Source organism: Oncorhynchus masou, chromosome 21, assembly GCF_036934945.1.
Source record: "Oncorhynchus masou masou isolate Uvic2021 chromosome 21, UVic_Omas_1.1, whole genome shotgun sequence".
NCBI classification, from domain to species: Eukaryota; Metazoa; Chordata; class Actinopteri; order Salmoniformes; family Salmonidae; genus Oncorhynchus; species Oncorhynchus masou.
The window spans coordinates 16,664,116-16,688,525 of record NC_088232.1 but is presented as its reverse complement, the minus strand read 5'-3'; the positions used below and the strand labels follow the sequence as shown (position 1 = coordinate 16,688,525).

At 42.4% G+C, this 24,410-nt stretch overlaps 1 protein-coding gene across 3 annotated transcripts in view; it reads left to right on the top strand.

Moving 5' to 3' along the window:
• The window catches only part of foxn3 (forkhead box N3), a 112,552-nt gene that overhangs the window by 50,528 nt on the left and 37,614 nt on the right, over nt 1-24,410 (top strand). For all 3 annotated transcript variants that reach the window (XM_064927570.1, XM_064927572.1, XM_064927571.1), the window contains exon 3: nt 6,421-6,557. In XM_064927570.1, coding sequence (XP_064783642.1) covers nt 6,421-6,557 — 137 coding nt within the window. The remainder of the gene's footprint in view (nt 1-6,420; nt 6,558-24,410) is intronic.

Sequence of the window (24,410 nt, the reverse complement as noted above, 5' to 3'; positions counted from 1 at the left end):
CACACACACAAACGCCACACACTCCGCGCAGCACGCCTGTTGCCTAGGATACCACTGTAATCCAACCTCTTCCCCCTCCTCCCTACATCCTCCATTCATTTCTCTGTCTCTCAGTCTCCCTCCTTTCTTTCTCTCTCAGAAGGGGACGACCACTGTAATGCAACCAAGCCCCACTTCGTCTTTCTCCACTCTACCTCACACTTCTCTCTCATTTGCTCTCCCTCTTTCTCTTTCTCTCTCCTCTCCCTTTCCCCACTCCCCCCTCAACTGTCTCTCTACCTCTTTCTTTTTCTCTCCTCTCTCTCTCTCTCTCTGTCTCTCTCTCTCGTTTTTTTCCCTCTGATGGGGGTTGTATTGAGTGTACTGTCTCAGAGCAGAGAGTTGTGCAAGGGAAAGAAATGCGAGGGAAAGTGCTCCAAAGCCCATCGATTCTTTCCTGATTACTGAACGTTTGGAATTCCAGCTGGCACAGCCCCTTTTCTCTCTGAGAGACGGATAGAAATAATCCCACAACTCAAGAGGAAACACACAGACACACACACACACACGTTTGTGCCTTTATGTCTTGTGCATAACTTCCTGGTAGACCTGATTGATATTACATTGTGGTAGCTTTTCATTTAAGCATCAGACAATAAACATATTTCCACCTCAAGCTGTCACTAAATTAATGACCCTGTGTGAAATAGGCATTAAAACCTGCCATCACACTAGCTTTCTCTCAATGCCCCACCTCTCCTGCGATTAATTACTGGCTGGTAATTAGAGTCGATTATCTTTGTTTAAAGGTAGCACAATAACTTATTTCACATTCAGACACAAACCTGGGCTTTCTGATAATTACAGTAGGGTAGAAAATATGTTGGTTTGAAATGAGAAATGTTTTGTGTTTGTTTGGCTTTGTTTGTATGGTTTATGCTCTGATGTACACTTACTTACCAAAAGTATGTGGACACCTACTCATCAAACATCTCATTCCAAAATCATGGACATTAATATGGAGTCGGTCCCCACTTTACTGCTATAACAGCCTCCAGTCTTCTGGGAAGGCTTTCCACTAGATGTTGAAACATTGCTGCGGGGACTTGCTTCCATTCAGCCACAAAAGCATTAGTGAGGTCAGGCACTAATGTTGGGCGATTAGGCCTGGCTCGCAGTTGGTGTTCCAATTCATCCCAAAGGTCAGGGCTCTGGCCAGTCATGTTTTTCCACCCCCGATCGTAACAAATAATTTCTGTATGGACCTCACTTTGTGCACGTGGGCATTGTCATGCTGAAACAGGAAAGGGCCTGCCCCAAACTGTTGTCACAAAGTTGGAGGCACATAAATGTCTAGAATGTCATTATATGCTGTAGCGTTAAGATTTCCCCTGTAACTAAGAGGCCTAGCCCGAAACATGGAAAGACAGCCCCAGACTATTAATCCTCCTCCACCAAACTTTACAGTTGGCACTATGCATTCGGGCAGGTATCGTTCTCCTGGCATCCGCAAAACCCAGATTTGTCCGTTGGACTGCCAGATGGTGAAGTGTGATGCATCAATCCAGAGAAAGCGTTTCCACTGCTCCAAAGTCCAATGGCGGCAAGCTCTACACCACTCCAGCTGACGCTTGGCATTGCGCATGGTGATTGTAGGCTTGCATGTGGCTGCTCGGCCATGAAAACCCACTTAATGAAGCCCCCGATGAAACGTTATTGTGCTGATGTTGCTTCCAGAGGCAGTTTGGAACTTGGTAGTGAGTGTTTCAACTGAGCATAGATGATTTTTAAGTGCTACGCGCTTCAGCACTCGGCTGTCCCGTTCTGAGAGCTCGTGTGGCCTAACACTTCGCAGCTGAACCGTTGCCCTCAACGTTTCCACTTCACAATAGAAGCACTTACAGTTGACCAGGGCAGCTCTAGAAGGGCAGATTTTGACAAACTGACTAGTTGGAATCCTAGGATGGTGCCACGTTGAAAGTCACTGAGCTCTTCAGTAAGGCCATTCTACTGCCAATGTTTGTCTATGGAGATTGCATGGCTGTGTGCTCGATTGTATACACCTGTCAGCAATGGGTGTGGCTGAAATAGCCTAATTGTCACGTCTACGGCTGCTCCTCCCCTCCGGCACACGACGTCGCCGAAATACTAACCTCCTGTCCTAGGTTTCATCATAACGCACACCTGGCATCCTTCATTACGCACGTGCAGATCATCATGATTCACACCTGGACTCCATTACCTCCCCTTTACATGTTCATTCCGCGGTCGGTATTGTTTCCTGTTCACAAGTTATCTTGTCACTGTTACACTGTCTTGTTTCATGTTTGTTGTTTTAGTAAACGTTTCACCTTCTTCTCGACTCACAGCGTAATCGTTACAGAATACCGACTCAAACCATGGAAGCAGCAGAAAATTTGAATCTCTCTCAGACGGTCAATGAACAGGGTAATCTTTTACATCAACACCCTGACCAGCTGGCACAACTGGGATTGGCTATGGAGGAGGTTTTTCGCAGTGTGCAACATCTCAAACACACCCGGGAGGCATTGCCTTCATCTAGCGGAGGATACTCTACAACCAGTCGACCCAGTGAGCCAGTCCATCAGCCCATTCATCAACCCGCTCAAGTCACCGATACCCATTTATCCCTCCCAGATAAATATAACGGTACACCATCCAAATGCCGTAAGCTTCCTACTTCAGTGCTCCCTCTATTTTTCACATCAGAGGGGAGCTCCCACCACTAGAGGTTACCCCGGTAATTTCTCTGCTGACGAGGCGAGCGTTGGAATGGGCTACGGCCGTCTGGGAGAGAGGAGGAGCTGGATTCTTATGAGGGGTTCATGGATCTGTTTGTTGAAATGTATTTTGATAAATCCCCCAGCGGGCAGAGAGGGCAGGGGAGCCAGGCGGCTGCTGAGTATGCACTCACCTTTCGGACTATAGCAGCATCCAGTGGATATAATGAGCCGGCGCTTCGCACGCTATTTAGAAGAGGTTTGTGTGAAGGGGTCCAGATGGAACTGGCCTGTCGAGACGAAAACCTCACCTTGGATGCACTCATTGCGATGGCTATCTGTCTGGATAACCTACTTCGGGAGCGCCGGTACCCTCATCATTTCTCTCCCTCCCTCAGTGAACACTTGGGAACTCATGGAGGTAGGGGTCACTCGTCTCTCCGCGGCGGAGCGTCAGACGGATAGAGCTGGGCAAGGAGGGCATGAACTCCAGAGGTGTCTGGTATGTACAAATCTGGGACCCACAGGAGCAAAGGGACGGTCACGTGAGACTCCAGCGCCTAGGGCAGGTATGAGTATTCCATCTTCATCACTGTCTACTAGGCCCTTGTTGGTGTCCATTACACTAGCTGACTGTCCCTCATGTTCTGTGTCAACAGTGTTAGTGGATCCCGGTGTCGCTGGGAACTTTATTGACCAGACCCTTGCCTCCTCTCTTAACATCAACTCATACCTGCTCTCATCTCCTTTCCTGATTCAAGCCCTGGATAGTTGTCCTCTAGGATCCGGGACCGTCACCCACATCACTCAACAACTCACCCTCACTGTGGAGTCCATTCATCAGGAAAAGATCCCCTTCTTCATCACCAGTTCACAAGATCATCCTCGGCCTCCCTTGGCTTCAACGCCAAAACCCTATAATTTCATGGTCAAGTATGAGAATCACAGACTGGTCACCTGAATGCCGGAGGACCTGCTTCCCTGTCCCCTGTGGTTCCATGTCGGTTGAGATTCCTGTGGTTTCCCTTCAGCCCAACATCCCAGAGGTATACCAGGACCTCCAGGAAGTATTCTCCAAGACCCCGCGCTACCTGTCTCCCTCCTCGTCGCCCCTGGGACTGTGCCATCGAACTGCTTGCCGGTGCAATACCTCCGTGCAGACGCATCTACCCTCTGTCTGTGGCTGAGACCCAGGCCATGGAGGAGCCAAGAGGCGCTCCAACAAGGTTTCATCTGCACGTCCACTGCCCATTGTTTTATTTTACCTTTATTTTTTCCAGGTAGGCTAGTTGAGAACAAGTTCTCATTTACAACCGCGACCTGGCCAAGATAAAGCAAAGCAGTGCGACACAAACAACATCACAGAGTTGCACATGGACTAAACAAGCGTACAGTCAATATACAGTGTGTGCAAATGGCGTGCCATGAAAACAGGATGCACCTGAGTTCAAATTTGAGTCTCATAGCAAAGGGTCTGATTTCTTATGTAAGTAAGTTATTTCTGCTTGTTATTGTTTTATACATTTGCAAAAAAAAAATCTAAATGTCCTGTTTTCACTTTGTCATTATGGGGTATTGTGTGTTGATTGCTGAGGAAAATGTTTTATTTAATACATTTTAGGAAAAGGCTGTAACGTAACAAACTGTGTAAAAAGTCAAGGGGTCTGAATTACTTTCCGATGGCATTATGGCTGAAATGGAATCAAACACATCAAACACATGGTTTCCATGTAGTTGATACCATTCCATTGACTCCATTCCAGCCATTATTATGAGCCGTCCTCCCCTCAGCTGCCGCCACTGAAGTGGATACACACACTTACAGTAGCTGTCAGTAGGATGGTAGCGTCATCAGGCTGTCTCTACTGCAGCATTTATAAGTATTGCATTTCATGGCCTGATAGAGTGTGTGACAATCTGAGTCATGGCCTTAAAGAAGCAGCCCCACTGATGGAAAGCTGACAGAATAATTAGGTGTGTGTGTGTGTGTGTGTGTGTGTGTCTGAACCTAAAATTACCGCCTGCATTGCTTCTGGCGAAATTGGATCTTTACTCTAAACTTCCTTTAAAAAATGGTGAAAAGACTGTTTACCAGTAGAGGCTGCTGAGGGGAGGATGGCTTATAATAGTGGCTGGAACAGACCGAATGGAATGGCATTATGGTATTTCATACCCTTCCACATATTCTGCTCCAGCCATTACCATCAGCTTGTCCTCCCCAATTCAGGTGCCACCAACCTCCTATGATGTTTACATACTGTTGCTGTGATTCTAAGCATATAGCCCTGCTAGCTGTTACTGCATAATGTCCATAAGTTAGCATGTCTATAACGACCGATAACAAGTTCAGGTGGTTGCCATGAGATGTTAGGAAAGAACCTTCAACAGAAATGTGAGTGTGTGCTGCAGGCGTGTGGATGTGTGCATGTGCGCACATGCATAATAGCCATTTCTGGCCAGGGAAGGGACATCATATCCCATAATCCCAGTGTTTACCTAGCTAGCGCTGGAACAAATCATTTAGCTTTAGCTTAGCACCCTGGAGCCCTGGAGCCTAGAGAGAAGGGTAAATATTAGCGGTTATCCGCCTAGCCTAGCACTGTCTTTAAGATCAATAGGGTAGATTTCTGTATTTAGCACCTGATATCACCTGTCCCTCTGTGCAGACTAGTCGCTCCAGTAGACAAGGGCAGAGGCAGTCAGTCACAAGCTCACATACACCCGAGTACACATACTTTCACAATCTCTCTTTCAGTTGCCCTCGCACACACACGGCTGTCTGATATCAAGTCACTGAGCCCAAGGTCATGACTATTGATCTAACTAGAACACAGAGCAGTGCACATTCTGACACACACACAGACAGACAGACAGACAGACAGACAGACAGACAGATAGACAGACAGACAGACAGACAGACAGACAGACAGAGGTTTGGACGACTATGTCATCTGTTGAAATGACAGACTTTTGACATTGTGAATTTTTCCTCCAACTGGTGTGGTTGCTTTGAGATGACCTGTCCCTCTCATTGGGTATTCTTCACTATATGTTTACTGGAAATTAGAAATCCTCAACGCATCCCTTCCTCTCCCTGTAGCAAAGTGCTGATGCTGTCATATGGGGACCATTAAAAAAAAACACACACATTTGTCCGGGTTCTTTATTTCTTTCTGGCCTGGTTTTTACAAGAGGCAGGTTTATCGCTTTACTTATTTCTCATAATCAAATCCTGCTGGAGGCGAGGTACACACACACACACACACACACACACACAAAGGCGAAGCACCTCTCCCAGAGGTATATAGAGCTTAGAGCGAAATAGAGTAGAATCGGTCTTATCTGACCTCCGTGCACCTCATTAACCAACCCTAGAACAAAAGGAAAGAGAGATGGCTCGAAAGAGGGAAAAAGGAGAGACTGGTTTCTTCACCTGGTGCTAATGCTGTGACAAACACATACAGGTGGCTATCAGGGAAAGAGGATAAGAAGGGGAGGCGAGGGGAAGGAAGGGGGTGTGTGTTGTGTCTGTGGGACTCAGTTATCTCTTGTGGATATGTACTGTACAATAATGCGCTATGAAAGTAAATACATCATTTATTGACCTCACGTCACCAATGGAGAGTCTTGTTATTGTGAATCTGTAAAAACAACTGTTCATTCCAACAATTTTCTCCCCCCCCCCCATCTCTCTCTACAGAGCATTGGGAAGGGGTCCTTGTGGTGTGTAGACCCTGAGTACAGGCAGAATTTGATTCAGGCGTTGAAGAAGACACCTTACCACCCTCACGCCCAGGTCTTCTCTACTCCCCCCACCTCTCCTCAGGCATATCAGAGGTAAGACACGCATGCACACACACCCACCCACACAACTCCCCAGGCATATCAGAAGTAGAGTATAAAAAGGCAGACGGACATGGTAACTAGTGATCCACCCCCCAGTGTCAACCTCCTGCCTGGTCTCTCCCTCCCCTCACATGACACCCTGCCGTGGACTGCTTAGCAAACGCTGCCTCAGGACACACCAGGCCGGACCAGAGAGAGAGGAGGGAGGAGTGTTCATGTCAAACAGTCAGGGGAGAGATAGGAGGGATAATGTCAAACAGTAGAGAGAGAGATCAGTGTTATACGCCCTGCCGTCGCTCTCCTCTGATCAGTGGTGTGTCCACTGATGTGTGTGTCCAGTCCACTGTAGAACAGAGCAGAGTGGTGTTGGGCCAGCGCCCAGGGTAGCGGAGTCAGCCGAGTGTGCAGGACACAGTAATGGCTTCACTGTAAAAACCCATCATCCTTAACAGGATGTGGAACAAATGGGTGGTCAAGGAGGGATACGGGGGGGGGGAGAAGGAGAAGAAGGGATGAGAATAGAAGAGATGTTCTCCCAAATGCTTCAACGCTTGAGGCCACCTTATCAAGGTTATAAGCTCTACTCTGCCAAAGACAGAGGAAATGGAATAACATGGCCATTGTTATGCACGGTGGGAAATTCCTTCTGTAGCAGTTTAAACTGGAATACATGTACTGCAATAATTGCTTGAACATCTGTCGCAATTGTTTACTTTGTAGAGAGAGTGAGAGAGAGAGAGCGAGAGAGAGTTTTACTCGTGGATGTTTATGTGTGGAAGAGTAAGCTTGTTTGTTTGACTCTTGCATGATGAATGGGATCTTGTCTCTCTCTCTGTCTCTCTCTCTTATCGCATCTCTTTTTACCCAACTCTTTCCTTCCCTCCTTCCATGAGCGGGTTCATTTATCTGGCCCGGGTTACCCTGGCGGGAGCAGTTTGAACCGGGTGTCAGACAGGTGAGCCGCTCTGGCCGACGGCGAAGTCGCCTCAAAACAAAAGTGACGTAATTAAGCACGTGGAGTGACGAGTCGGATTCCCTGTCTTCACCGGCAAACGCCATTGTTTTTGTCATAAACGCTTCCTCTGCCGTCCCAATGAAAACGGGTTTGAACATCTATTTTATGGAAAAGAAGAGATGTATGTTTCTGGATGATGCACCATGCTGCCTTGTTTATAACAGGACCGAGCGGCACAGATTACTGTTTGATTTGAGAAGGGCGCTCATCCTTCTCCACTTTTGTGTAAATGAACTCCCTCCCTCCCTCCTCTCTCTCTCTCTCTCTCTCTATCCCCCCGCTCAGAACAGAATGCTGCATTTTGTAACTGCTCTGTACTCAGCAGGGTTACACACACTGATACAAACAAACACACAATTGCATGCACACATGCATCCACGCTCACACACACAAAACAGTTTGCGTTTGTTTACGTATGTGTGTATCAAGAAGAGTTAGTACAGCAGCTTAGAGCCTGCCAGCAATGACTGAAAGGGAGAGCAGAAGAGAGTCCCTTCTGTACTGCTACTCCACACGGGCCCTGACCAGGCTTCGATTTTGGATGTTCGAAAAGGTCCCCAGAATGTCTACATATGCCTTACTCGGCTCTGACCCCCAAAATTATTGCTCAGCACTGGCGCGAACTCATGATGCTCAGAGGCGAAGCGTGCTGCTCAGCCCAAATTGTGCTGATCTGACCACTGCACCATGGCAGTTCACAAAGCTCTAGCAAACTGGGAGAATAATTGATGGTTATTTAGTTTTTTAAGCCTCCCCCAAACCATAGCCCTAACCTTAACCACTCGGAAATACTACCTAAACTTAAACCTTTGAGTTGTTTCTGTTTTAACCCTGTAACCACGTGGAATGAACCCTGTAACCACGTGAAATGAACCCTGTAACCACGTGGAATGAATGCGTCAAAAATAGACATTAATCCATAATACGTCTAATTTCAAAGTGAAATTATGAGCTCTTGTTGGCCTTGACAGAGCTGCATTCCTCCACTCTTTCTCTCTCCCTCTCTCTCTCTCACTCACTCTTTCTCCGTACTGAACAGCTGGTCTGGCCGAGGCTCTCTGCTGAGTGTTTGCCCTTGCCGGGTGATTATAGCTGCCGTTGCTGCGGCAACAGCGACACCTCCATGGCAACGCGTAACCGAGGGAGAGGCAGGTGCGGTTGCATCACCGTGGCAATTTGTTGCCTGGCAAAAAGGACAGGCCATTAGCGTGCAAAATAAGCCATCGTCAAGGCAACACATGGGGCTCACCATGGCAACAGCAGATGGCTTTGAGCCTATTCTGTGTGTGTGTGTGTGTGTGTGTGTGTGTGTGTCTGTCTGTATCAGTTGTTAGCTACCTACTTTTGTACATGTTCATGAGGAGCTATAAAAGCGTGAATTATGGGAGATGACAAGTGGAGGGCGAATCGCTGGAGGAGATACATTTTAGATGGAGAGAAAGAGGGAGGAGAGGAGAGCTATACGCAAGCACGCAGGCCCGTACGCATGCGCGCACACACACACACACACACACACAGACACACACACACACACACACACACACACACACACACACACACACACACACACACACACACACACACACACACACACACACACACACACACACACACACACACACACACACACACACACACACACACACACACACACACACACACAGCCGAGAGCTAACAGTTAACCAGACCTTCTGCTTCTGGGAAGAAGGTGTGTTCAGCCCTGAGATGGGAAAAACAAAGCACACAAACAAGGAGAGAGGAGGACCAAGGCTGTGTGTGGTGTTGTTTTGCTTGTTTTCTCTGGTTACTGTGGTTTGTGTATGTTGAAAATCTTCATTCATTCTACAACTACTGTTTTCTGGACAAGTATGGATGGATAAAAATCAATTTTTTAAAATTGTTTTATCTTTTTATGTTTCATGGTTTTCTATCTCTGCTCAGGTCTTTCATTGTCATAGGAGAGGAACTCTCGCATTTGCAATGTTTTTTTAGTGTCATGTGAAGGTTAGTGACAGTCATGTCTGGTGTGGATGCTTGTGTGACATGTTGTTTTGGTCTTGATTTCTGGTTTGGTTCTAATGTATCAGACTCCCCTGTTGGTAGCCTGACAACACTACATCTTAGTGTTAGGTAATAGTAGGTGACAGCTCAATGGAAAATATTCTCTGGAGTTTCCCCAATGTGTCATTCCTCCCTGTGTGTGGTGGGTGCGCGTGAGCGTGTCTGAAATGAATCAAGTCAGAGACGACGGTTCACTGTCTATCAAAATAGGCACTTCACTATATGACTATATGGAGTTTCTCCTCACTCTCTCTGGCAACCCCCCCCCCCCCCCCCTCTGAAATTAATTTCTCTGATTGTCCATAAGAAATAAGAATGTCTCCATTGTGACCAGAGCGGTGAGGCTGGAGGTGTGGGCATCCTTGCTAGTTTGCCAGAGTAAAGGAGTAAACGTGAGTAAAGGAGTGTTGCAGGAGTCCCTGGCACCAGCGGGTCCTTAGATTAGCTAAAGAGGATTGTGTCTGCTGCCCGTAGGGCGCGGGGCAGCGAGGGAAAGTGGTGGGCAATAGGATTGGAAATTAGATTATGGGAATTAAGAAAAAGGCCTGTTGCCTTCATCGTGGAGCGAGTGAAGTGGAGTGGAGCACTTACAGTCAAGATGAGGACACAATCTGTTCTCCTCAGTGTGTGTGTGTGTGTGTGTGTGTGTGTGTGTGTGTGTGTGTGTGTGTGTGTGTGTGTGTGTGTGTGTGTGTGTGTGTGTGCGTGTGGAGAGAAGGAGAAAGAGAAAAGAGTAGAGAAGGACATACATGGGGAGAAGGAAGAGTTACAGAGAGAGGTAATTGAGAAGAGAGAGTTAGAGACAGTGGTGTAAAGTACATAAGTAAAAATACTTTAAAGTACTACTTAAGTCGTTTTTTGGTGTATCTGTACTTTACTTTACTATTAATATTTTTTGGCAATGTTTACTTTTACTTCACTACATTCCTAATGAAATAATGTACTTTTTACTCCATACATTGTCCCTGACACCCAAAAGCACACATTACATTTTGAATGCTTAGAAAGACAGGAAAATGGTCTAATTCACACACTTATCAATAGAACATCCCTGGTCACCCCCACTGCCTCTGATCTGGCGGACTCACTAAACTCGTTTGTAAATGATGTCCGAGTGTTGGAGATAGCCCCGCTATCCGTATATTTAAAATGTAAGTATACTTTAGCAATTACATTTACTTTTGATACTAAAGTATATTTACGATCACAATACTTTTAAACTTCATTTTTTACTTGAGTCATTTTCTATTAAGGTACCTTTTACTTTTACTCAAGAATGACAATTGGGTACTTTTTCCACCACTGGTTAGAGAGGAGGACAGAAAACAATGGATGGAGAGAGAGAGAGAGAGAGAGAGAGAGAGAGAGAGAGAGAGAGAGAGAGAGAGAGAGAGAGAATGAAGGAGAGGATTGTGCCAGAAGCCCATGTGTTTCTCATAAGAACACAAACAAAGAGTGCTGTGCTTGCTGGCCTCCTGTGGCGTACACAAATGTTAGCGCTGCGCTCTCTAGTTCCACTCTGCTCTGCTCGACTTCATCCGAACACCCCCACCCCCTCTCCTCATCCCAGACCAAGTACTTACTGACGCACACAACAACACACTCGTTGTATCAAATCACATTTTATTTGTCACAATGCGACGAATACAACCGGTGTAGACCCTTTCCCAACAATGCACAGTTAAAAAAATTATGAAAATGTGCAAATAAAAATAGAAAATAGTAATACAATAAATAACAGACCACTTTTTCTTACATTACAGCTTTATATTCAAATGGATTAAATCTGGGGGGGTTTTCTCGTCAATCTACACATAATACCCCATAATGACAAAGTAAAAACAGGTTTTTAGAAATGTTTGCAAATGTATTACAATTAATTAACACAAGTATTCAGACCCTTTACTCAGTACTTTGTTGAAGCATCTTTGGCAGCAATTACAGCCTTGAGTCATCTTGGCACACCTGTATTTGGGAGGTTTCTCACATTCTTCGCTGCAGATCATCTCAATCTCTGTCAGGTTGGATGGGGAGTGTCGCTGCACAGCCATTTTCAGGTCTCTTCAGAGATGTTCGATCGTGTTCAAGTCCAGGCTCTGGCTGGGCCACTCAAGGACATTCAGAGACTTGTCCCGAAGCCACTCCTGCATTGTCTTGGCTGTGTGCTTCGGGTTGTTGTCCTGTTGGAAGGTGAACCTTCGCTCCAATCTGAGGTCCTGAGCACTCTGGAGCAGGTTTTCAACAAGGATCTCTCTGTACTTTGCTCTGTTTATCTTTCCCTCGATCCTGACTAGTCTCCCTGCCGCTGAAAAACATCCCCACAGCATGATGTTGCCACCACCATGATTCACCGTAGGGATGGTGCCCGGTTTCCTTCAGACGTGACGCTTGGCATTCAGGCCAAAGAGTTCAATCTTGGTTTCATCAGACCAGAGAATCTTGCTTCTTTGAGAGTCCTTTAGGTGCCTTTTGGCAAACTCCAAGCTGACTATCATATGCCCTTTACTGAGGAGTGGCTTCCGTCTGGCCACTCTAACATAAAGGCCTGATAGGTGGAGTGCTGCAGAGATGGTTGTCCTTCTGGAAAGTTCTCCGATCTCCACAGAGGAACTCTGGAGCTCTGTCAAAGTGACAATCGGGTTCTTGGTCACCTCCCTGGCGGCCAGCTCTAGGAAGGGTCTTGGTGGGTCCAAACTTCTTCTATTTAAGAATGATGGAGGCCACTGGGTTGTTGGGGACCTTCAATGCTGCATATTTCTTTAGTAGCCTTCTCCAGATCTGTGCCTCGACACAATCCTATCTCAGAACTCTACAGACAATTCCTTCAACCTCATGGCTTGGTTTTTGCTCTGACATGCACAGTCAACTCTGGGACCTTATATAGACAGGTGTGTGCCTTTCCAAATTATGTCAATTGAATTTACTACAGGTGAACTCTAATCAAGTTGTAGAAACATCTCAAGGATGATCAATGGAAACAGGTCTGAATACATGTAAATAAGGTATTTCTGTTTTTTGTTTGAAATAAATGTGCTAAAATGTATAAAAATATGTTTTCGCTTTGTCATTTTGGGGTATTGTGTGTAAATTGATGAGAGAAAATGTTTTATTTCATCAATTTTAGAACAAGGCTGCAATGTAACACAATTTTGAAAAGTCAAGGGGTCTGAATACTTTCCGAATGCACTGTATATACAAGGAGTACCGGTACTGTGTAAATGTTTAGGGGTATGAGGTAGTTAAGGTAGTATGTACATGTAGGTTGTGGTAAAAGTGACTGGCAATCAGGATAGATATTTAACAGAGTAGGAGTAGTGTAAGTGGAGAGTGTGAAAGTGTGTACGTGTGTGCGTGTCTGACATCAATATTCATGTTTTGTGTGTGTGTGTGTGTGTGTGTGTCTGTGTGTGTGTGTGTGTGTGTGTGTGTGTGTGTGTGTGTGTCAGTGTAAGTATGTGTGAGTCTGTGGGTAGAGTCCAGTGAGTGTGCAGAGTCAGTGCAAAAAAGGGTCAATGCAATAGTCCGGTTAGCCATCTGATTAACTGTTCAGCAGTCTTATGGCGTGGGGGGATAAGCTGTTCAGGTGGTCCCAGACTTGGAGATCCGGTACCGCTTGCCGTGCAGATGCAGAGTTAACAGTCTGTGGCTTGGGTCTGAACATTTTCCAGATCTTCCTCTGACACCGCCTGGTATAGAGGTCCTGTATGGCAGAGAGCTCGGCCCCAGTGATGTTCTGGGGCGTCCGCACCATTCTCAGCAACTCATTGCGATTGAGGGGAGTCCAGTTGCCATACCAAGAGTCTTGATGCAGTCAAGATGCTCTCAGTGGTACAGCTGTAGAACGTTTTGAGGATCTGAGGGGCCATGACAAATCTTTTCAACCTTTTTCTCGACTATGCTGATGTGAGAGAACCATGTTAAATCCTTAGTGATGTGGACATCAAGGAACTTGAAGCTCCTTACCTGCTCCACTACAGCCCCGTCGATGTGGATGGGGGCATGCTCGACCATCCGTTTTCTGTATGGATGGTACAGCTCCTTTGAGGGAGCTGACGTTGCGGGAGAGGTTGTGGCCCTGGCATCCCACTGCCAGGTCTCTGACCTCGTCCGTCTTTGCTGTCTCACCGGCATCTCACCGTCGTCTGTCTCCTTAATGTTATCGGATGAATCCCTGAACATATTCCAGTCCGTGTTAGCGAAGCAGTCTTGTAGCTTAGTGTCCGCTTTGTCGGACCACTTCCGTACTGGGCTTCCTGTTTGAGTTTTTGCTTGGAAACAGGAAGCAGGAGGATGGAGTCATGGTCTGATTTGTCAAAGGGATGGCGAGGGAGGGCCATGTGTGCGTTTCTGTGGTTAGAGTAAAAGTGTGTCTGCCAGTTTCACTTCTCTACAACAGTATGTCTGTAGACTTAAGGATGGATCCTGAGTTGTGGCACGAAGCTCCATCTTTTGTGTGAATCGGGCATTCTTGTCACAGGGAGATTTGGAAGGAATCAAATCAAATGTATTTGGCACATGCTTCGTAAACAACAGGAGAGAGATGATAGAAAAATAATAACACAAGGAATAAATACACAATGAGCAACAGTAACTTTGCCATATACACAGGGAATCTGTACTTTTAATATTATTTATCCTTTATTTAATTAGGCAAGTCAGTTAAGAACAAATTTTTATTTACAATGACAGCGGGTTAGCTGCCTTGTTCAGGGGCAGAATGACAGATTTGTACCTTGTCAGCTCGGGGATTTGATCTAGCGACCTTTCAGTTACTGGCCCAACGCTCTAACCAACCTGCCGCCCCAATACTGAGTTGACGTGCTGGGGTACAAAGTAGTTGAGGAAGATATGTACATATCGGTAGGGGTAAAGTAACTAGGCAACAGGATAGATAATAAACAGTAGCAGCAGCGTATTTGATGAGTCCAAAAAAGGTAGTGCAGAGGGTCAGTTGTGAGTTCCACCTACATGTTTCAAGTTAGGATTCTGCCTTTAGTGAACACATGCGTGTGTGTGCACGCACACACAAGCACACACAGATCCACTTCTTAGAGGGGCTTCAAATCTGTATCAGGTCACTTCCGTCAAAACAGTAACAACTGTTTCCATGATACTGGTTCAAGCTCCTGGTTCAAGACTATCTCATGTCACTTTTTACCTTTGAAACTCCAAACTTCAGAGCCTGAACCCAGATGTGTTTGTGCTGTCTTGTCAACTCCTATGGTCATTGTCACTCCAAACAATGCAAAGCTATTTTTATTTGACCTTTATTTAACTCGGCAAGTCAGATCAAATTCTTATTTACAATAACAGCCTACCCTGGCCAAATCGGAACGATGCTGGGCCAATTGTGCACCGCCCTATGGGACTCTCAATCACAGCCGGATGTGCTGCAGCCTGGCTTCGAACCAGGGACTGCAGTGACGCCTCTTGCACTGAGATGCCGTGCCTAAAACCGCTGCGCCACTTGGGAGCAGGCTACAAGCTTTAGCCGAGATGTTAATGCTACCAACATCTTTTTTTTGGTTTGCAATTCAGTTCCTCTGCTGAAATACAGCTATTGATAAAGCTACGGCCGTAGTTCTCACACAAGTCATTTCTTTGTTCTAAATGACCCTCTGACCTAACCTGCAACCAAACCAAACTCTTTCTTAAAGGTGTGGTCAACTCAAGGCTTATTTCTTTATGTGTACAGGAAATATAAATTACAGACCACAGACACTATTTCTGTCTATCTTCTTGATGCTAACTGCAGTATGAGTTTATATAGCGAGTGAGGAAAAAGAGAGCTGATTGAAAAGGGAGATGTCAAAAGCCCGTCCATGTTTGCATTATTATGTCCGTACAGCTGAATTGAACAAAACGCTGGGCTCGACTGACACCACCAGTCATGATGTTACCATGGCAACACATACCTGGGTGGTAACCCAACGCCAAGCATATGTGGACTGGGACTATGAACACTGGGCTGGCCCCTGGTGAACTAACCTAAGAACAAAGCTGAACCACCGCTATTGTATCCCTCCACCTACTGTACTCTACACTGGGTCCAATTGATATTGTGACTTTAATTACAGTCTCAAAGAAGGTTTATAACTTGCAACTTAATAATAAGTCTATAGATTTTGTGGCGCAATGGTTAAGTCAGTGCAAACTATAGGTCACATACCCACATACACACACACAAATACATTTTTCAATAGAGCCCTCTCTATTTCAGGCGCAGGCGAAAGTAGGGCGCTGTGACTGTGAGAGAGACGTGGCTCAGTGGGAAAACAAAGAGTCTTTTTAAACTTGTGGCAAAGCGGTTGGACCTAGTACAGTCATGTACTAATGGCTCTGTATATTTGCAGGCTTACACTACACTATGTCACTGTATAATGTAGGCTTATGCTACACTATGTCACTGTATAATGCAGGCTTATACTACACTATGTCACTGCATAATGTAGGCTTATACTACACTATGTCACTGTATAATGCAGGTTTATACTACACTATGTCACTGTATAATGTAGGCTTATACTACACTATGTCACTGTATAATGCAGGCTTATACTACACTATGTCATGTCACTGTATAATGCAGGCTTATACTACACGATGTCACTGTATAATGTAGGCTTATACTATACTATGTCACTGTATAATGTAGGCCTATACTACACTATGTCACTGTATAATGCAGGCTTATACTACACTATGTCACTGTATAATGTAGGCTTATGCTACACTATGTCACTGTATAATGAAGGCTTATACTACACTATGTCACTGTATAATGTAGGCTTATACTACCCTATGTCACTGTATAATGTTAACTTATACTACACTATGTCACTGTATAATGTAGGCTTATACTACACTATGTCACTGTATAATGTAGGTTTATACTACACTAGGTCACTGTATAATGTAGGCTTATACTACACAATGTCACTGTATAATGTAGGCTTATGCTTCACTATGTCACTGTATAATGTAGATGTATAATACACTGTCACTGTATAATGCAGGCTTATACTACACTATGTCACTGTATAATGCAGGCTTATACTACATGATGTCACTGTATAATGTAGGCTTATACTACACAATGTCACTGTATAATGTAGGCTTATGCTTCACTATGTCACTGTATAATGCAGGCTTATACTACACTATGTCAATGTATAATGTAGGCGCATACTACACTATGTCACTGTATAATATAGGCTTATACTACACTATGTCACTTTATAATGCAGGCTTATACTACACTATGTCATGTCACTGTATAATGCAGGCTTATACTACACAATGTCACTGTATAATATAGGTTTAGACTACACTATGTCACTGTATAATGTAGGCCTATACTACACTATGTCACTGTATAATGCAGGCTTATACTACACGATGTCACTGTAAAATGTAGGCTTATACTACACTATGTCACTGTATAATGTAGGCCTATACTACACTATGTCACTGTATAATGCAGGCTTATACTACACTATGTCATGTCACTGTATAATGCAGGCTTATACTACACGATGTCACTGTAAAATGTAGGCTTATACTACACTATGTCACTGTAAAATGTAGGCTTATACTACACTATGTCACTGTATAATGCAGGCTTATACTACACTATGTCAGTGTATAATGTAGGCTTATGCTACACTATGTCACTGTATAATGTAGGCGTATGCTACACTATGTCACTGTATAATGTAGGCTTATACTACACTGTCACTGTATAATGTAGGCTTATGCTACACAATGTCAATGTATAATGCAGGCTTACACTACACTATGCCACTGTATAATGTAGGCTTATGCTACACTATGCCACTGTATAATGTAGGCTTATGCTACACTATGTCACTGTATAATGTAGGCTTATACTACACTATGTCACTGTATAATGTAGGCTTATGCTACACTGTGTCACTGTATAATGTAGGCTTATGCTACACTATGTCACTGTATAATGTAGGCTTATACTACACTATGTCACTGTATAATGTAGGCTTATGCTACACTATGCCACTGTGTAATGTAGGCTTATACTACACTGTCACTGTATAATGTAGGCTTATGCTACACAGTCACTGTATAATGTAGGCTTATACTACACTATGTCACTGTATAATGTAGGCTTATGCTACACGGTGTCACTGTATAATGTAGACTTATGCTACATTATGTCACTGTATAATGTAGACTTAAACTACACTGTCACTGTATAATGTAGGCTTATGCTACACTATGTCACTGTATAATGCAGGCTTATACTACACTATGTCACTGTATAATGCAGGCTTATACTACACTATGTCATGTCACTGTATAATGCAGGCTTATACTACACAATGTCACTGTATAATATAGGTTTAGACTACACTATGTCACTGTATAATGTAGGCCTATACTACACTATGTCACTGTATAATGCAGGCTTATACTACACTATGTCATGTCACTGTATAATGCAGGCTTATACTACACGATGTCACTGTAAAATGTAGGCTTATACTACACTATGTCACTGTAAAATGTAGGCTTATAATACACTATGTCACTGTATAATGCAGGCTTATACTACTATGTCAGTGTATAATGTAGGCTTATGCTACACTATGTCACTGTATAATGTAGGCGTATGCTACACTATGTCACTGTATAATGTAGGCTTATACTACACTGTCACTGTATAATGTAGGCTTATGCTACACAATGTCAATGTATAATGCAGGCTTACACTACACTATGCCACTGTATAATGTAGGCTTATGCTACACTATGCCACTGTATAATGTAGGCTTATGCTACACTATGTCACTGTATAATGTAGGCTTATACTACACTATGCCACTGTATAATGTAGGCTTATGCTACACTGTGTCACTGTATAATGTAGGCGTATGCTACACTATGTCACTGTATAATGTAGGCTTATACTACACTGTCACTGTATAATGTAGGCTTATGCTACACAATGTCAATGTATAATGCAGGCTTACACTACACTATGCCACTGTATAATGTAGGCTTATGCTACACTATGCCACTGTATAATGTAGGCTTATGCTACACTATGTCACTGTATAATGTAGGCTTATACTACACTATGTCACTGTATAATGTAGGCTTATGCTACACTGTGTCACTGTATAATGTAGGCTTATGCTACACTATGTCACTGTATAATGTAGGCTTATACTACACTATGTCACTGTATAATGTAGGCTTATGCTACACTATGCCACTGTGTAATGTAGGCTTATACTACACTGTCACTGTATAATGTAGGCTTATGCTACACAGTCACTGTATAATGTAGGCTTATACTACACTATGTCACTGTATAATGTAGGCTTATGCTACACGGTGTCACTGTATAATGTAGACTTATGCTACATTATGTCACTGTATAATGTAGACTTAAACTACACTGTCACTGTATAATGTAGGCTTATGCTACACTATGTCACTGTATAATGCAGGCTTATACTACACTATGTCACTGTATAATGCAGGCTTATACTACACTATGTCATGTCACTGTATAATGCAGGCTTATACTACACAATGTCACTGTATAATATAGGTTTAGACTACACTATGTCACTGTATAATGTAGGCCTATACTACACTATGTCACTGTATAATGCAGGCTTATACTACACGATGTCACTGTAAAATGTAGGCTTATACTACACTATGTCACTGTAAAATGTAGGCTTATAATACACTATGTCACTGTATAATGCAGGCTTATACTACACTATGTCAGTGTATAATGTAGGCTTATGCTACACTATGTCACTGTATAATGTAGGCGTATGCTACACTATGTCACTGTATAATGTAGGCTTATACTACACTGTCACTGTATAATGTAGGCTTATGCTACACAATGTCAATGTATAATGCAGGCTTACACTACACTATGCCACTGTATAATGTAGGCTTATGCTACACTATGCCACTGTATAATGTAGGCTTATGCTACACTATGTCACTGTATAATGTAGGCTTATACTACACTATGCCACTGTATAATGTAGGCTTATGCTACACTGTGTCACTGTATAATGTAGGCTTATGCTACACTATGCCACTGTGTAATGTAGGCTTATACTACACTGTCACTGTATAATGTAGGCTTATGCTACACAGTCACTGTATAATGTAGGCTTATACTACACTATGTCACTGTATAATGTAGGCTTATGCTACACGGTGTCACTGTATAATGTAGACTTATGCTACATTATGTCACTGTATAATGTAGGCTTAAACTACACTGTCACTGTATAATGTAGGCTTATGCTACACTATGTCACTGTATAATGCAGGCTTATACTACACTATGTCAATGTATAATGTAGGCTTATACTACACTATGTCACTGTATAATGCAGGCTTATACTACACTATGTCATGTCACTGTATAATGCAGGCTTATACTACACGATGTCACTGTATAATGTAGGCTTATACTACACTATGTCACTGTATAATATAGGCTTATACTACACTATGTCACTGTATAATGCAGGCTTATACTACACTATGTCACTGCATAATGTAGGCTTATACTACACTATGTCACTGTATAATGTAGGCTTATAATACACTATGTCACTGTATAATGCAAGCTTATACTACACGATGTCACTGTAAAATGTAGGCTTATACTACACTATGCCACTGTATAATGCAGGCTTATACTACACTATGTCACTGTATAATGTAGGCTTATGCTACACAGTCACTGTATAATGTAGGCTTATACTACACTATGTCACTGTATAATGTAGGCTTATGCTACACGGTGTCACTGTATAATGTAGACTTATGCTACATTATGTCACTGTATAATGTAGACTTAAACTACACTGTCACTGTATAATGTAGGCTTATGCTACACTATGTCACTGTATAATGCAGGCTTATACTACACTATGTCACTGTATAATGCAGGCTTATACTACACTATGTCATGTCACTGTATAATGCAGGCTTATACTACACAATGTCACTGTATAATATAGGTTTAGACTACACTATGTCACTGTATAATGTAGGCCTATACTACACTATGTCACTGTATAATGCAGGCTTATACTACACGATGTCACTGTAAAATGTAGGCTTATACTACACTATGTCACTGTAAAATGTAGGCTTATAATACACTATGTCACTGTATAATGCAGGCTTATACTACACTATGTCAGTGTATAATGTAGGCTTATGCTACACTATGTCACTGTATAATGTAGGCGTATGCTACACTATGTCACTGTATAATGTAGGCTTATACTACACTGTCACTGTATAATGTAGGCTTATGCTACACAATGTCAATGTATAATGCAGGCTTACACTACACTATGCCACTGTATAATGTAGGCTTATGCTACACTATGCCACTGTATAATGTAGGCTTATGCTACACTATGTCACTGTATAATGTAGGCTTATACTACACTATGCCACTGTATAATGTAGGCTTATGCTACACTGTGTCACTGTATAATGTAGGCTTATGCTACACTATGCCACTGTGTAATGTAGGCTTATACTACACTGTCACTGTATAATGTAGGCTTATGCTACACAGTCACTGTATAATGTAGGCTTATACTACACTATGTCACTGTATAATGTAGGCTTATGCTACACGGTGTCACTGTATAATGTAGACTTATGCTACATTATGTCACTGTATAATGTAGGCTTAAACTACACTGTCACTGTATAATGTAGGCTTATGCTACACTATGTCACTGTATAATGCAGGCTTATACTACACTATGTCAATGTATAATGTAGGCGCATACTACACTATGTCACTGTATAATATAGGCTTATACGACACTATGTCACTGTATAATGTAGGCTTATACTACACTATGTCACTGTATAATGCAGGCTTATACTACACTATGTCATGTCACTGTATAATGCAGGCTTATACTACACTATGTCACTGTATAATGTAGGCTTATACTACACTATGTCACTGTATAATATAGGCTTATACTACACTATGTCACTGTATAATGCAGGCTTATACTACACTATGTCACTGCATAATGTAGGCTTATACTACACTATGTCACTGTATAATGTAGGCTTATAATACACTATGTCACTGTATAATGCAAGCTTATACTACACGATGTCACTGTAAAATGTAGGCTTATACTACACTATGCCACTGTATAATGCAGGCTTATACTACACTATGTCACTGTATAATGTAGCCTTATACTACACTATGTCACTGTATAATGTAGGCTTATACTACACTATGTCACTGTATAATGTAGGCTTATGCTACACAATGTCACTGTATAATGCAGGCTTATACTACACTATGTCACTGAATAATGTAGGCTTATACTACACAATGTCACTGTATAATGTAGGCTTATGCTACACAATGTCACTGTATAATGTAGGCTTATACTATACTATGTCACTGTATAATGTAGGCTTATGCTACACTGTGTCACTGTATAATGTAGGCTTATGCTACACTATGTCACTGTATAATGTAGGCTTATGCTACACTATGTCACTGTATAATGCAGGCATATACTACACTATGTCAATGTATAATGTAGGCGCATACTACACTATGTCACTGTATAATATAGGCTTATACGACACTATGTCACTGTATAATGTAGGCTTATACTTCACTATCACTGTATAATGCAGGCTTATACTACACTATGTCATGTCACTGTATAATGCAGCCGTATACTACACTATGTCACTGTATAATGTAGGCTTATACTACACTATGTCACTGTATAATGTAGGCTTATACTACACTATGTCACTGTATAATGCAGGCTTATACTACACTATGTCACTGTATAATGTAGGCTTATACGACACTATGTCACTGTATAATGCAGGCTTATACTACACAATGTCACTGTATAATGTAGGCTTATACTACACTATGTCACTGTATAATGCAGGCTTATACTACACTATGTCATGTCACTGTATAATGCAGGCTTATACTACACTATGTCACTGTATAATGCAGGCTTATACTACACAATGTGACTGTATAATGTAGGCTTATACTACACTATGTCACTGTATAATGTAGGCTTATACTACACAATGTCACTGTATAATGTAAGCCTATGCTTCACTATGTCACTGTATAATGCAGGCTTATACTACACTATGTCACTGTATAATGTAGGCTTATACTACACAATGTTACTGTATAATGTAGGCTTATGCTTCACTATGTCACTGTATAATGCAAGCTTATACTACACTATGTCACTGTATAATGTAGGCTTATACTACACTATGTCACTGTATAATGTAGGCTTATACTACACTATGTCACTGTATAATGCAGGCTTATGCTACACTATGTCACTGTATAATGTAGACGTATAATACACTGTGTCACTGTATAATGCAGGCTTATACTACACTATGTCACTGTATAATGTAGGCTTATACTACACTATGTCACTGTATAATGCAGGCTTATGCTACACTATGTCACTGTATAATGTAGACGTATAATACACTGTGTCACTGTATAATGCAAGCTTATACTACACTATGTCACTGTATAATGCAGGCTTATACTACACTATGTCACTGTATAATGTAGGCTTATACTACACAATGTCACTGTATAATTTAGGCTTATACTACACTATGTCTCTGTATAATGCAAGCTTATACTACACTATGTCATGTCACTGTATAATGCAGGCTTATACTACACTATGTCACTGTATAATGTAGGCTTATACTACACAATGTCACTGTATAATTTAGGCTTATACTACACTATGTCTCTGTATAATGCAAGCTTATACTACACTATGTCATGTCACTGTATAATGCAGGCTTATACTACACAATGTCACTGTATAATGTAGGCTTATACTACACTATGTCACTGTATAATGCAGGCTTATACTACACTATGTCACTGTATAATATATGCTTATACTACACTATATCACTGTAGAATGCAGGCTTATACTACACTATGTCACTGTATAATGTAGGCTTATACGACACTATGTCACTGTATAATATAGGCTTATACGACACTATGTCACTGTATAATGTAGGCGTATACTTCACTATCACTGTATAATGCAGGCTTATACTACACTATGTCATGTCACTGTATAATGTAGGCTTATACTACACTATGTCACTGTATAATGCAGGCTTATACTACACTATGTCACTGTATAATATATGCTTATACTACACTATGTCACTGTATAATGTAGGCTTATACTACACAATGTCACTGTATAATGTAGGCCTATGCTTCACTATGTCACTGTATAATGCAGGCTTATACTACACTATGTCACTGTATAATGTAGGCTTATACTACACAATGTCACTGTATAATGCAGGCTTATTCTACACTATGTCACTGTATAATGTAGGCTTATGCTTCACTATGTCACTGTATAATGCAGGCTTATACTACACTATGTCACTGTATAATGTAGGCTTATACTACACAATGTCACTGTATAATGTAGGCTTATGCTTCACTATGTCACTGTATAATGCAAGCTTATACTACACTATGCCACTGTATAATGTAGGCTTATACTACACTATGTCACTGTATAATGTAGGCTTATACTACACTATGTCACTGTATAATGCAGGCTTATGCTACACTATGTCACTGTATAATGTAGACGTATAATACACTGTGTCACTGTATAATGCAGGCTTATACT